Source organism: Anser cygnoides, chromosome 3 (genome assembly GCF_040182565.1).
Source record: "Anser cygnoides isolate HZ-2024a breed goose chromosome 3, Taihu_goose_T2T_genome, whole genome shotgun sequence".
Classification (NCBI taxonomy): Eukaryota; Metazoa; Chordata; class Aves; order Anseriformes; family Anatidae; genus Anser; species Anser cygnoides.
Genome location: NC_089875.1, coordinates 96,656,195 through 96,670,765, shown reverse-complemented (window position 1 = coordinate 96,670,765; position 14,571 = coordinate 96,656,195). Strand labels below are relative to the sequence as shown.

The following is a 14,571-nucleotide window of genomic DNA, read 5'->3' as shown; positions in this document are numbered from 1 at the left end:
AGGATGGCAGAAGAGTTTTCAGCTTACAAAACCGCATCTTTAGCTCAGAGCTAGATCTTGTAATGTGATCTCAGAGCAAATCAAGCATGTGTTCAGTGTGTTTGTTCAATGGAAAGCTGCAACAGAGAAGATTCAAAAGGAAATTCATAGAAATATACAAAACCGAGAATGTCTGATAAAAATAACCTAGCAATTGTTTGGACAAGTTAAAAACACCTTCTATAAATTATGGCAAACAACTTTCATAAAAACTGATTGTCCTTTTGCATTACTACTTCTTTTTTCATTTATCAGAAAGAAGCAGTGTGTTCCTATATCACTGACCATTTGCATAGCCTCCTTTTGTTCCCTTTCATTAACCTAATTGCACACTTATTTGTCACTCACAAAACTCTGATTTAAAAACACATATTCTAAATGACAAATGTAGTATGGATCATCAAACTATATGCTAAGACCTACATTTTTCTTCAGTAAAGTCAGATTAAACCTTCCTTCCTAACAAAGCTCTCAACAGAAGTATGTATGTGGCATACATACATATGCTCCAAGACCAGCTATACCACAGCTGACATTTTGTTAGATGGTCAGAGGTGAAAGTTCACTTTTCATTTGACTGCAGAGGTAGTTCAGGACTGCAGACTCGCTTTCAGATAAGGTGAAAACACTACATTTGCCACTAAATAGAATTCTTTTTGTCTAGGCTTGGTTTTCTCTCATAAACTCCTCAGAAGTTCAAAAAATGGTGTGTAAAGGTATTATTGCTACCCCTGAACTTAATACTAAGTTCTGAATTCTGTGGCCTAAACACAGGCATCTCGTGCCTTTTGATATTCCCTAGACACCTACACAGTGCTAGAAGAAAGAGGCACAAAATATTTGGAAGGCATTCACTCTTTTGAAGCAGCAGCGGCAAGCGAGACAGCCCTATGGCATGAGAACCCTGTACCTCCCAGGGGATAGTAGTTAAAAATCTGTCCATTAATAGGGAAATTTAGACACCGAGTATCCCTGCACACACGTAAACAGTAAATGTAGGTGTCTTAAACTGAATTCCACCTGTAATGTTTTATCAATGCTGTGCAACAGCACTACTCCACAGCACTTTGTTTATATTCTCATTCATTATTTTTCAGCAGTGCAACTGATCACATGAAATCTCCCTCTAAGCTGTTGTGGATGGGAACAGAACTGATAAATTGTATGTGCCTGAAAACTTGTAAAGGCAAAATGATAAACAGCAAGACACCAAGATCTTTAGGTACCAGATGGCTGGGTACTAAAAAAAAAAAACCAACCAAAACAAAACAACAGAAAAAAAAAAAATCATTTTAATACTTAAATAACACGACAGCAATTTATAAATAATTCTAAGAGGAAAAGCTGAGCAGATTACTCAGGCCAAAGAACTTACATAAAGGACACAGACAAATTAGCAATACCAATGCTGTCAGTACAATAAGAGTCTTGCCATGAAAATCAAGGTGGCTTATGTGTAAGGCAAAAAAATTGAGCTAGAAGGGCATATGACAAGTATTAATGCCAAAGATGTTTTAAGTGCAATAGCAGAGTAAATGTCTGAAGTACACCTTCAGTGCACTTGCATGCCTAAGGACAAAAATTCAGATGGTATTTATGGGTGTATCATGTTAGAAAAATAAAATAAAATAAATAAAATTAAATTAAATTGACTTATCAGTTATTTTAATTTAATGTCATTTGCACTGTGCACTTCCTTACTGAAAAGCTTTTGGAGTTATGGAACAACATAGATGATAAATGGATTACAACAGGACTACTTGGGAAAGATATGGAAGAAGTAAACAAGCTCCATTTGGCTAGGAAATAACCAAGGATCAACCAAGGATCAAGTAATGGTCTAAAGATATTTAAGGACTGTAAACACTAAGTAAACAGAACTATTCAGGGTGATGTAACTAATCATAATGGAATTCATTTGTGAAAGAAAATTTTGACTTCGTGTTCGGAAAACATCCCAGCGGAGAGGTCTGCAGACCCCTTGTGAAAGTCTTTTTGCAGAAAATCTTTACTACTTTTAAAACAGGTATCTAAAGTGTTACAAGAAAAGCTTTCAAACCCTATTTATTAAACAGATTACATGTGAAAGGAGAGAAAGTCCTACAGCTATTCAAACACATCCACGCCTACACTCAAATTCGCAGTCATGGTATGACTTTATCCCTCATTGGCAATATCCCTTCAGCAACTAAAATCCTGTGAGGTTACAGAAATGTTAGAAAGAAATTGATGTATTTGAATGAAATGTTTCATCCTTTCTCTGAGAAGTTGTCTATCATCTAAACTTTTTGCCGTAGGTCCTTCTTCCTTCTTTTTTCAATGAGCTTTTTTCCTTTCCTCCCCCAAACAACCTACTCTAACACTCCTCTCTGCCTGTACTCATCTGCCTACTGCTGCTCTTTTCCTGCCCCTCTGGACATGTTGAAACATAAAGGTTGAAAAAGACCTCCAAGATCATCTGGTCCAACCATCTCCCTACCACCAATGTCACCCATAGTCACCAACCATGTCCCTAAGCACCATGTCCAACCTTTCCTTGAACATCCCCCAGGGACGGTGACTCCACCACCTCCCTGTGCAACCTGTTCCAATGCTTAATTACTCTTTCTGAGAAGGAATTTCTCCTAATTTCCAAACTGAACCTCCCCTGGTGCAACTTAAGGCCATCCCCTCTAGTCCTATCACTGGTCATCTGCGAGAAGAGGCCGACCCCCTGCTCCCCACAACTTCCTTTCAGGTCTCCCCTCAGCCGCTCCTCACAGGACTTGTGTTCCAGGCCCTTCACCAGCTTCATAGCCCTTCTCTGGACACGCTCCAGGGCTTTGATGTCCGTCTTGTAGTAAGGGGCCCAAAACTGAGCACAGTACTTGAGGTGCGGCCTCAACAGAGCAGAGTACAGGGGGACAATCACCTTGCTGGTCCTGCTGGCTACACTATTCCTGACACAAGCCAGGATGCCATTGGCCTTCTTGGCCATCGGGGCACACTGACAGTTCATGTTCAGGTGAGCATCAATCAGCACCCCCACTTCCTTTTCCTCTGCACAGCTTTCGAGCCACTCTCCCCCAAGCTTGTGGTGTTGCACGGGGTTGTTGTGGCCAAAGTGCAGGACCCAGCACTTAGCCATATTAAACCTCATCCCATTGGCCTCTGCCCATCTACCCAACCTGTCCAGGTCCCTCTGCAGGGCCTTCCTATCGTCCGGCAGATCGACACTTCCCCCCAACTTGGTGTCGTCTGCAAACTTACTGAGGGTGCACTCAATTCCCTCACCCAAATCATCAATACAGATATTAAAGAGGATGGGCCCGAACACCAACCACTGGGGAACACCACTGGTGACCAGTTGCTTGCTGGGTTTCACTCTGTTCACCACTGCTCTCTGGGCCCAGCATCCAGCCAGTTTTTAACCCACCAAAGAGTGCACTTGTCCAAGCCATGGGCTGCCACCTTCTCTGGAAGAATACTGTGGGAGACCATGTCAAAGACTTTGCTGAAGTCTAGGTAGACTACAACGGCCTTTCCCTCATCCACCAGGCAGGTCACCCGGTCATAGAAGGAAATGAGGTTGGTCAGGCAGGACACGCCATTCATGAACCCATGCTGGCTGCGTCTGATCCCCAGGTTGTCCCACACATGCCAGTTGGTCATCTCTAGCAGATCTGTTTGGAGCTTGTGCCTTACTCCTTTTTTCAAGAGCATCTTTAGCATTAGAGCTCCGCTGGTAACTCAGGAGATCAAAACAAGTGTCATCTTGTCTCTATCAAAACATGAAAATGAAGGGTAGATCTAGCATTAGATCACAAAGGTAACTAAATGCAGCTTTTACTTTCCAACATAAATTTATTGGTGACTCCTGATCAAAGATCTGTCATCACATGAACATTATTATGGGAAAAGAGTTTTCATTGACTCATTCATTGTCTTTTTCATTTTGCTTTGTTTTGTCCTGTTTATTTCTTTCTCCACATTATTACACTTCCTTCAACTGGCTACTCTACCATCTGCCACAGCTTTCATAGCTCTGAGACATTAGCAATATATTTTAACTGAGCATGATGTTGTGTGATAAATATCTGTATGGGCTCAAACACCATAGGGAAGAAAAAAATTCATCAAGACTATTAGAAACAACACCTTAAATTCTGACTTGGAAAGTTCCCAAGCTTTAGACTGCTGGAAAATGGGATGATGTACTAAGCAAGTATAACTTCCTGCTTGCTGCTTAGGTGTTTGTTCCTATCATCTGCGCTTGGCCACTGCTGAAAATAGTCAGATGGACTTTTGTCTGAACTAATGCACAGAGATTTTTGATGCATAGCTGTATGTAACACAAGTCAGCAGCAGGCATCACCCTGATTTCAAAGTAGTAGGTGTCCATAAAGCCATTACATGACTATATCAGTCAGAATGGAGCAAACATATTTCCTCTAACAGTAACAAGGTCACAGTATTACTAAGGAATATATATTTCTCTGGAATTGAGAACAGCATTTTACAGCAGAGTTATCAGCTATGTTTGGGAAAGTTTCCTGAGAAAAGTAGCTGCAGAGCTTATATCAACTTAAATCCCTAGACAGACCATCCAGCAGCACAGGTAATCCTATGTATAGATGAAACTATTACCCATTTTTCTTCCAAGAGTTCTGTTGAAATAGTTGGCCATTATACTAAATTCATCATAAAAGATTCAGTCTTCAGTTGATTACCACATATTATTGAACTCTACGTATTACAGCTGTAACAATGTTCTAGAGGTTTTCAAAAAGAAATATTGGAATGATCAGAAATTACTTATTACTTACAAACATACTTACTTATTACTTACAAACTGTCATGAATGAAACTAGAAGGAATACTAGAAAATCTTCCAGATTTGTCAGCCATGTGGTTCAAAGTTCAAAATTGACAGATAAGTGTATTTTTTTCATTTCTTTCAGCAGGCTGATAACCTATCACCTCTATTAACCGCAAGTGATTGCTGCATATACTCTGTTCATTTATTTTCCCTCTTAGCTTGAGTTTTTCTGCAGGATGTATGAAGTATTCTTTGGAATAAAAAATGGCTTTGTGACTGCAGTCAGACTGCTGAGCATTTTCAGGGCCAGCAACTACTCCAGCTGCTTCTTTCTGATGAATAATGCCCATTAAAATGAGTTCCAATTGAGATTCAAATACTATTTTTACACTTATGGTTACTTATCAATGCAATTTCATGATTTCAGGTTGTGAATAACATTTTTAATTAAAATGTATTTTTATTACAAATTGGGCTTCTCACTTTTGTGATTTTCTCCATTTACTTTGATTGATCTGTTCTCCTTGTATCAGAGTATGGAAAATAAACAGAGGTGGTGATTAAAGGGAAAAAAAACCAACAAAACAAACAAACAAAAAAGAGCCTTTAGCCAAAACTATTTAAAAAAAAGAATGATTAGAATGATTGACATTGAGTCCTGTTTATGTTCACTTCCCTCAAATGTTACAGCAAACAATTCTACTTGGTAATACCACGTGAACAATTATTTTCTGGTAATATTGAAGATATTCATGGGAATTGTTCTGATTTTTTCCAGACTAAAACTAACTTTAAGTGTTACAAGCATCTAGCCAGCCCACAAAAAATAAACTAAATTTTCTTTGATGTTTGGCTTTAAAAATCAGTTACATATAGTAATATAAATGCATGCCTAAAACCTTTCTCACAGGAAGAAACATTTTGTTGACCAGTTATACTGTTCCAAGAAAATGAATACCAGATAGGCAAACTGGAATAACTTTAGAGGAGAACATAAAAATGTGTTTGGGAACAAAAAAGATTGACTTTCCAGGAAAAGCTTTTCATGCAAAAGCCATTTGATTAAACAACACTGACTACACAACTACCTGTAAGCCTATTGTGCTTGCTTTTCAGAGTTCTCCAAGGAGATTCAGCTAAAAAGACTGATATGAGCAAAGTTATCTCGAACAAGGAAAATCTCTGACAGCACAGATAAACTATTAGTAGTAGTAGCAAATAAAGCTAGTAGTATTAGCAAATAAATAAATAAAAGAGAGAAAAAGACAGAGGGAGAGATCTGTTTTTCTACACAGTGTATCTACAGGGTCTTCTATCGTTCATGGCTAAAAGCTAGCCTGGAAAGCACTCAAGAATGTACTGTAAGGAACAATAATGTACTGGCCAGAGCTGCAGATGATCTAATAGGCTTGCAATTATGTCCTTACAAAGAACAAGTGCAAAAAGCTACAGCTGATCTTTCAAAAAACTTAGTAAGTTAATAAAGCTATAGGATTTAACTATAAGCACTTCACATATGAACTTCAATACAGCAAAATGGTAAAATTTCTCCCATTAGCAAAGCTTTTAACTTTTGTCTAAGATACTTTTGTTAATCTTTTCTATGTTCAGAGAATGCCCATCTATGCACGTTATGACTCACTCTCACAAAAAAAAAAATGTAACTGCCAGATTTCAATGTTACAGAAAGACTACAGCATGGATTTATTTCTCCTCTGTGATTCATACAGTTACAAATTTCAGTGCTTATGAGAAGATATATAGCACCAAAGTGAAAAACGGTTAATAAAAGTATGAAAAAGTCCTAACATCTTGTTTCTAAAGCAATGCTGTTGGCATCTGACTGGATGCTTAAGAAATAAAATCAATCTATTTTTTAAAGGAGAGAATGGAAACTGACAGTTCCCTACCAATATCCAGTCCATTCTGGCTTCACTAACACTTACACAATAGCATTTCATTTTTCAAAACATCAGAGTTAGCTGGATTAAAGACAGTTCTGCTATGCTTATCCATATTGCAACTCTACTTCTAGCAGTCAGTATGGTCACACTGTGATGTACGCTCTCCCCATGTAACTCTGGGCTGATGCAGTTTGTATACCTGTCTTTGTACAGGAGAACAGGAATGCTCTTCAGAAACTGAAGCACTGTCAATAATCAACTGAATAAAAAGGTTATTCTGATGAGATCGTAACTACCCTGCTCAGTTTCCATCTGTTCCTATTTTAAAACCCATATTTTCATGATTGTCTGAAAAAGTAGTATTTTATATCACTAACAATTTCAATTCAGAATGTTTTCTGTATTTTTAGTTGAACTTTGAAGATGATAATTTAACTTTTTTTAAATTCTAGTTTAACTTTGAAAGTAATTGTTATCAAAATCCATTTAAGACAAAAGCACAGGGAAAATATTTACAGCAGGAAAAATGAGGATCTTTACTCATGGAACTATTGAAAAATTCATGTTCTCTCTGCTCTCCTAGACCATCAGGACTACCATTCCCAGGTCTCAATGTATGAAGTCTGATACTTTAAAATAGAAAAACTTCCAATTTTTAGAAGTAATTGTGTTTTTTTTGTTTGTTTGTTTTCAGTGGCTATTTTTTTTCCCCTCAAATTAACTATATTTCCAAAAGGAATCACCACAGCTAAGTCAACCATCTGCTGTTCCTAAGAAAAGGCCAAGATGTAACTAAGCAACAAAATAGGAGAAATATGAACTTTTTATAATGTGTACCAAGGAGCTTTCTCTTTGTAACTGGTAATAGTCATCGCCCTTAAAACATACACACTTCCAAGTATCAATCTCACTGTTTCCACCTTTAGCTGACATAGAAATGAAATGCATGGCAAGTACTAAAAATTAACAAAAATAGAACCTTAGGTGTTTTTATTAAGCCATTGAAGTTGGCAGGTAGTGTCTATTGAGACAAAACAGGTGCTGGAATTGAAATGCAAGGCCAGATTTGGAAAGGACTTGGGTTTAGTTAAAATATCATAATCAATCTTTCCACAGGACAGAACAATTACTAAAAAAGAGCTAAGTTGAAAGGTCCAATATAGCCATTTGTTCTTCTCTGAAGTCTCTCTAGTTTGTCACGCATGGACTAAAATGGCTCAGAATAATTTAACATCCCTTCTAAATCTCAACCAAAACCACAGACTATTAATCCACAAGCCCATCCATAAGGCAATGTTTCTTTCATAATGATTTTGTCTGCTCATTTCATAAATGATTTTGTCTGCTTTTGTGTGCTCAACCACTTATGTTTTTTAATTTTGGGAGTACATTTTTCTGTGTTTTTTTTCTTGATAGCAGTTGGGACCCCTCCATAATTGTGTTTTCTGATTTCAAGACATGATGCTTACCTTCTCTTCTACTTCACCAGGGAGATTTCAAAATAACACTACAACCTAAGCACTCAACCATAAAATTTAGTCCTCATGATAAGAATGAAATGCTACAATTAATTAATAATCTATAGTTATGGGCATGCACTTTTCTTTTCCTGCTTTTGGTACCCAAGTATCCAGCAGAGAAATTATCCTCTTTTTAGAAGTAAATTATTTATAATATCTTTTATCTTTTTCTTGATTTACTTTTTTAATGATTACCTTCCAATTAATACTAATTAACATCAGAGGCCACATTCTGAGAAAAGAAACATGACTGGTTCAGTCTCCCAGCTTTTAGCCTGCTTTCTCTCAACACACCAGAGGCACATACACACTACTGCTTTGTAGATGCAGAGACTGCCAGCTGTTAACAGAATCTTGCTCAACAGAGCAGCTCAACTGTCACTACCTGAGAGGCTTCCAATTAGATTCACAGATCTAATATATTTTTTCATGAAACTTTAGAGTGTCTTCATTTATTTATTTTTATATGACTTTATTGCAATAAGAATGCTTATCATGAAGACGAGACTAGCCACTGTCGAACCTGGCATTTTTATTTTAAATACATGTGTTATTCATCTATTTTCTTCCATTCTTTACTATCCATACTAATGGAATGACAGCTTAAAAAGTAAAAATAGGGCAAGAGAAAAATATGGGTATTTTTTGTTATGCGTGTTTTAACACATAATGTGTAGAACTGCAAAAGGTATTTTTACGTTGTATACATACATCTACATATTTTGATTGACTACTTCCGTAGGAGGCAGACTAAAAGAAATTAAATGAACCAACGTTAAACATGAGAAGCAATCTCTAAAACAAAATCAACAGGATTTTAGCTGCACTAAACTGTTTCTAATGCAAAAAATCTAAGCAGTAAAGTTTGAAGGTCAGAAGGTGTTAACTGTTGCAAACTGATGCAAAGACCAACAAGAACAGTGAGACCCTGTTCTCTGCTTTATAACAGTGCCTACCTCATGCCATTGTATTTATATTTTAGCTTGAAACAATACTGTGATTCATAGAATTGTATTCATAGATTTTGTTACATTCACAGTTTCAAAGAATGGAGACAAAAGCATCTAAATTTCAGAATCTGGTATTAGTGGTACATGTCTTTTCTCCTGCTAGTTTTGCATTTGCAATATATGACTAAGTTTTTAGTACTCACAGGCTTACCATCTGGACCAGGCTGACCAGGATAACCATGATTCCCAGGCTGACCAGGATCACCCTACAGAGAAGTAGTATGTTGACACAAACAAGACATGAAAAAGCATTTTAAAATTAGCAGAGAGCAACCTTAACACTAATACATCCCATAAAACACTGGCTGCAAGCCCAGATACCTGCTATTGAGGAGTAATTCCTACACCAAAAGGGAACTGATCTTGTAACCCCTCCCTGGGACAATTCTTCCTAACTTCTGGTTCAGAACTTGGAGAAGCAAGCCCACACTCACTATTACAGAGCAGGCTTGACCCATAGACTCACATGCCTTCAAGCTTTTCAACATTGCCAGCAACAGGGGAAAAAAAAAACAAAACAGTTTCATCAAATCTCTCTTAAAACCTTGTTATTCTAGCATTTCTACTGGGAGGAAAACTCTCACCTGTACACCAAAGATTTGTCTGAGTCTAGTTCTTAAAGCAAAAGCATGGAAAGGCAGGAGCCAAGATTAAAACCTGTTAAATAACAAACTCTTCTCCACACAATTACTGCTGTCTATAAATATATATATAATTTTAGATTTCTTCTTATAAGGCCTTTGCAATTATTTTGATAACCTCTGTCATGACCATAGTAAGGGAAAAGAAAACAGTTTCTCAGGGACCAAGTTTATTGTAGGAGAGCAAAAGCATATCTCCCTACTCAATATATCCTCTTGGTGTATTTCAGTTCTCTATTTATTTTACTAACAGACTTGATCTTGACTTAATTTGGACCCAGAAAAATACATTAAGACTTCAGCCATAAAAATATTTTATTTCTGCAGAAGCTTTAAGCATGCACTTTAAGCATTTCTTCAGCCTGATCCACCAACAGACCAGGTCAGCTACAACTGCAGAACTGTTATAAACAGGGAGGACATTAAGAGGGAAATAGGAAATTAGTTTTCAGTATGATTGTGAAAAAACATCTTTTCACAAATAAACCACAGAAATGTAATGCTCAACTAAATGGGAAAGGACATAGAATAATGTCTCTTTAGAAAAACCACAAAGAGTAACAGTTATTTTATAAATTAATAGCAGGTTCTCTTGAGTTATTATTGTCCAAATTAAAGAGTCCATCTAAGAGAAAATAAATTGCTTTCAAATATACTTTCTAAACTATGCAATTTTATGCCCTTGGCTTAAAAAACTTAAAATATCTGTTATTTGTATTTTATTTTTTTTAATTGAATAAATTTCATTGTACTCCATTAATATCACAAACACATAAATTAAGTTTAAATTTATAAGGTTGCAAAGTCCAGTATTCAAAAGTTGATATGTACTGTAACTGTGATATCCTATAGATCTTAAACTGGCTGTCTTTTCACTCTTTCTGCAGTCTTTTGGGTTAGGCACCATCTTGTCAACTGTATTATTCCATTATCCTAAAACAAATATCATACTGCAATGCAATTGGAAGATTGCATGTCACCTTAGTTCTGACATTTCATACTCTTTCATGCTTTACAGGATGTACAGGATGATAAGTACTTCCTTCTATCTCTCTTTTTTCTTTAATATGCTAAAGAAGAAGGAAAGGGTAAAAAACACAAAAATTCTATTACATTAAAAAATAATCATCTCCATCACATAGTTTCCCTGATAGAAACTAGATTCTACATAGATTCCCTGATCAGAAACCTTTGTCATTATAGGAAAATGCCCTTTAACTGGAGGTAGCTGCAACAGACTGTTAACCCTTACGTGATGAGAGTATTTTCTTTCAATCATTTGCTTAATGAAAGATATGCATTTCAGGGACTTCTGGTCTACCCTTTAAGGAAAGCTAGTAACTGGGAACAGCACTATTTAGCACAGTTATTGGGGAAGGTACTACAGCAAAATACTAGTGATCTGAGACATTAGGCATCTGAGACCCAAGTCTATTTTGCATTTTAATTCTTCACCAATACTGATGAGAGGTCATAAAAATCAGAACAACTAAGGTGGAACTCTCCTTACTCTCCCAGTAAGCATTTAGTCTATTCTTAAAGAAAGAAGAAAATTCTCCGTTAAAGACTATGCTATTAGCAAACCATTTCATTCTCAAACAATTGACAGTGCAAGATCATGAAACTGATCAAGTGCAAGATTTCTTGCCAATGCTGAAGATTGGCAAGAAAACACAATTCACAAGCATTTTCTTCGAAAGTAGAAGACATATTTGTGTTATCAGGAGGTATGGCACCCAAACCTGGCCCTGTGGATCCTAATCATTATATTCATCCAGTGGAAACCAGAACTAGCAGAACTAGTCCCCTACTTTTTTAACCTGCTTGACCATGGATGATCAACGTAAAACTTCAAGAAATAAAATAAAGTAGTGCATACTCAAGAAGAAAGAATGGAAACTTACTTTGGGGCCTGGAGGTCCTTGTTTCCCTGGAGGGCATACACAGGGGGCAGGCGTGGAGCCTACATCACTAGGGCCATTCATGCACTACCAAGAGTGAAACCAACCATCAAAACACATGGCAAAAGCATTGAACAAACGTATCATAACATTATATGAGGCTGATTTTCCTTAGGTTGCATAGGTCCTAGCTTTCACTCCTTTGTTCACCTGGAACTTTTGCTCACCTGAACACTGCCTTACAACTACTTTGCATGCATGAATTCACCATTTAACAGAGAAGAAAAATAAATAGAAAAGTAAGTACTAATACTGAGTTGGTACCTGAAACTCTATTTGCTCCTCCACAAATCTTTTGTCAAATAGCTTGGTAATTTTCAATCTAGCAACATGCAAATCTGTTCTCCTCAACTAACCAATAACCATCATTTGAAGTGTGAACAATTATTAAATGTAACTATTTAATAAAAGTTTTTAAAAATAATTAATAAATAATATGTAGAGCATAGTGACAATAACTGACTGCATGTTATCGTGTAACAAGCCTGAAAAGAGCATAAAGCCCATGTCTCCCACCTCATGGGCACATGCCCCAGCCATTAAGGTACTTGAGGAGAGGTGAGGTCTGTCTGCTGCCACTAATTACGACCAGTAACCCCACCGGTGTCTATCATCTAGTAAGGAGAGTTCAGTGAACTCCTTCAGACCACACTCCCTATACAAACAGCAGTAAACACTAAACCTTGACAGATCATTTGAGGTATCTACTTCCCACCACTGAGTTCACATGAAACCCCAGTGTTTTACTAAGGCAGGCAAAGGGAGAGTTACTAGATCAAATTCATTTGACCAGGCACCCAAAATTTAGGTGCATCTGTACTCAATTTATAAGATGAGATTCAGGTTAGATTCAGTGAATTCTCTTTGACCTAGTTCTTAGAGATGTGGAAAGGCATAAATATGGGAATCCAAGCTATGAAAGAACAGATTTTGTATTTATTATCTAACACACATTCTATAACATCTTTTTTCAGATTTTCTACAGTAATGCAGACTTTTTAAAATGGTCTCTGAATAGAATTCTCTCTTAGGGTCAAATGACTGTTTAAAATGCAAATTCACATTTCCTTCATAATGGTACCAAGCAGGAGTGGTGTAACCAGGGTGGCTAGGGGAACTATCATACTAAGCCTTCAAACCAGCTCCCCTTCAGGGAGCTCCCATTCGCATGATCCAGGAACCTGACCATTCACTTTGCAACGGCATCCAGCCCTGCAAATAAGAGCAATTCGATTGAACTGGGAAAAAAATCAGGCCATTTATTCTAATAAACGTGGGCTTCTACAGAAAACTGATTTTGAATTTGCCATTGAGAGCTCAATTAATGGAAATCCAGCATTTTTAAGCTTAGCAAACCTCTGTCCATTTTTCAAAACAAAGAGTATATTCCCTAGTATAGTAAATTATATAAAGTCATATACTACCTTAAACTGAGTTTGAGCAGTTTAGGATTGAGCCTACCTCTCCATTCTGAAACAAGAAGAAACACAGTTTAAGAATAAAGCAATATTTGCAATAAACAAAATGAATTCATTTGTAAACATTACCAAAACCAATCATAAATTTGGGGCTGTAAATACCAAGCAACTACAGTTCAAAATTTCAGACTTTCTCAGGTGTGTGTACAGCTGCTATCAACATATATGAATTTTAGTATCATTTATGGGTCTTTCAAAAGGAGCTGCCAGTAGCAGTTTTTCAAAGGCAATGACAAAGCTTAAAGTAAAACTGGACCATGTAAATATTTATACACTGAATGTTTAGATTTGGCTCACAACTTTTGCCAGGACCAAATTCTCATTTAAAAAAAAATCCTCTACTTATTCATTGATGTCCAAGAATGTACCAAAACATTTCTAAAATCTCTGATTTCTGCCTGAATCCAGCATCTGGGAAAATATGTAGCAGCACAGAGGCAAGGCTGGCTTTCTGTCACTTGCTTTCCTGTGTGACTGCATGGATCTGCAGTATCATAGTACATAGAACATAGTACATAGTATCATAGAACAAACCATCCCCAAATATTTCAGCACATCAAACACGTAATTGACTTATTAATAATTTAGTAGCCACCATTACCTGCACTACGTGCAGGAGTTTTATGATGCACACTGTCACCACAGACTACACACAATCAGTGGAGAGAGGTGGCTTCCTCTGTATTCAATTTTCATCTCTGGCAAAGTCTAGAGAAAGTTGTCTTTCCCCAGTGATCATAGTGGGAGCTTAAAATTACGATGCAGCCAGTCGTCTCAGGGAATTTAGGCTATAATTAGTACATACAGCCCCTGCTTAGTTCAGGAGCTCTGACACAACCACACTATGATGGAGTACAACCACAAACCACATATGCCTCCAACTTTCATTACCTCCTTGGAGATCATCCAACATTTTTATTTCCTGAAGGAGTCCAGAATTTCATGAGTGAAGCCCAAATTTAATTTACAACAACAGTAAGTGAAACTAAACTGGCAAAATGTGATCTCTTTGCTCAGACTTCTTGCCAAGTTGTAGAGAATGCAAAATATGATGGAGTTTTTAGCGTTTGCTTTCTTTAGCCACATTTTTTTTTTCATTTGTTCATTTTTCATATCCTACCTACTCATTGCAAAGAGCAAGAAGATATGTTACAGGTAAATAGCTAAATATCAAGTTTACAACAGATTTAAAGCTAACTTTACAATAGCATTCCTGAACC

At 37.0% G+C, this 14,571-nt stretch overlaps 1 protein-coding gene across 1 annotated transcript in view; it reads right to left on the bottom strand.

Moving 5' to 3' along the window:
- The window catches only part of COL21A1 (collagen type XXI alpha 1 chain), a 119,169-nt gene that overhangs the window by 59,434 nt on the left and 45,164 nt on the right, over window positions 1-14,571 (bottom strand). Inside the window, exons 8-10 of the mRNA XM_048078060.2 lie at window positions 13,335-13,343; window positions 11,817-11,900; window positions 9,415-9,477 (exon numbers count right to left, since the gene is read on the bottom strand). Of these exons, the coding sequence (XP_047934017.1) occupies window positions 9,415-9,477; window positions 11,817-11,900; window positions 13,335-13,343 (156 nt within the window). The remainder of the gene's footprint in view (window positions 1-9,414; window positions 9,478-11,816; window positions 11,901-13,334; window positions 13,344-14,571) is intronic.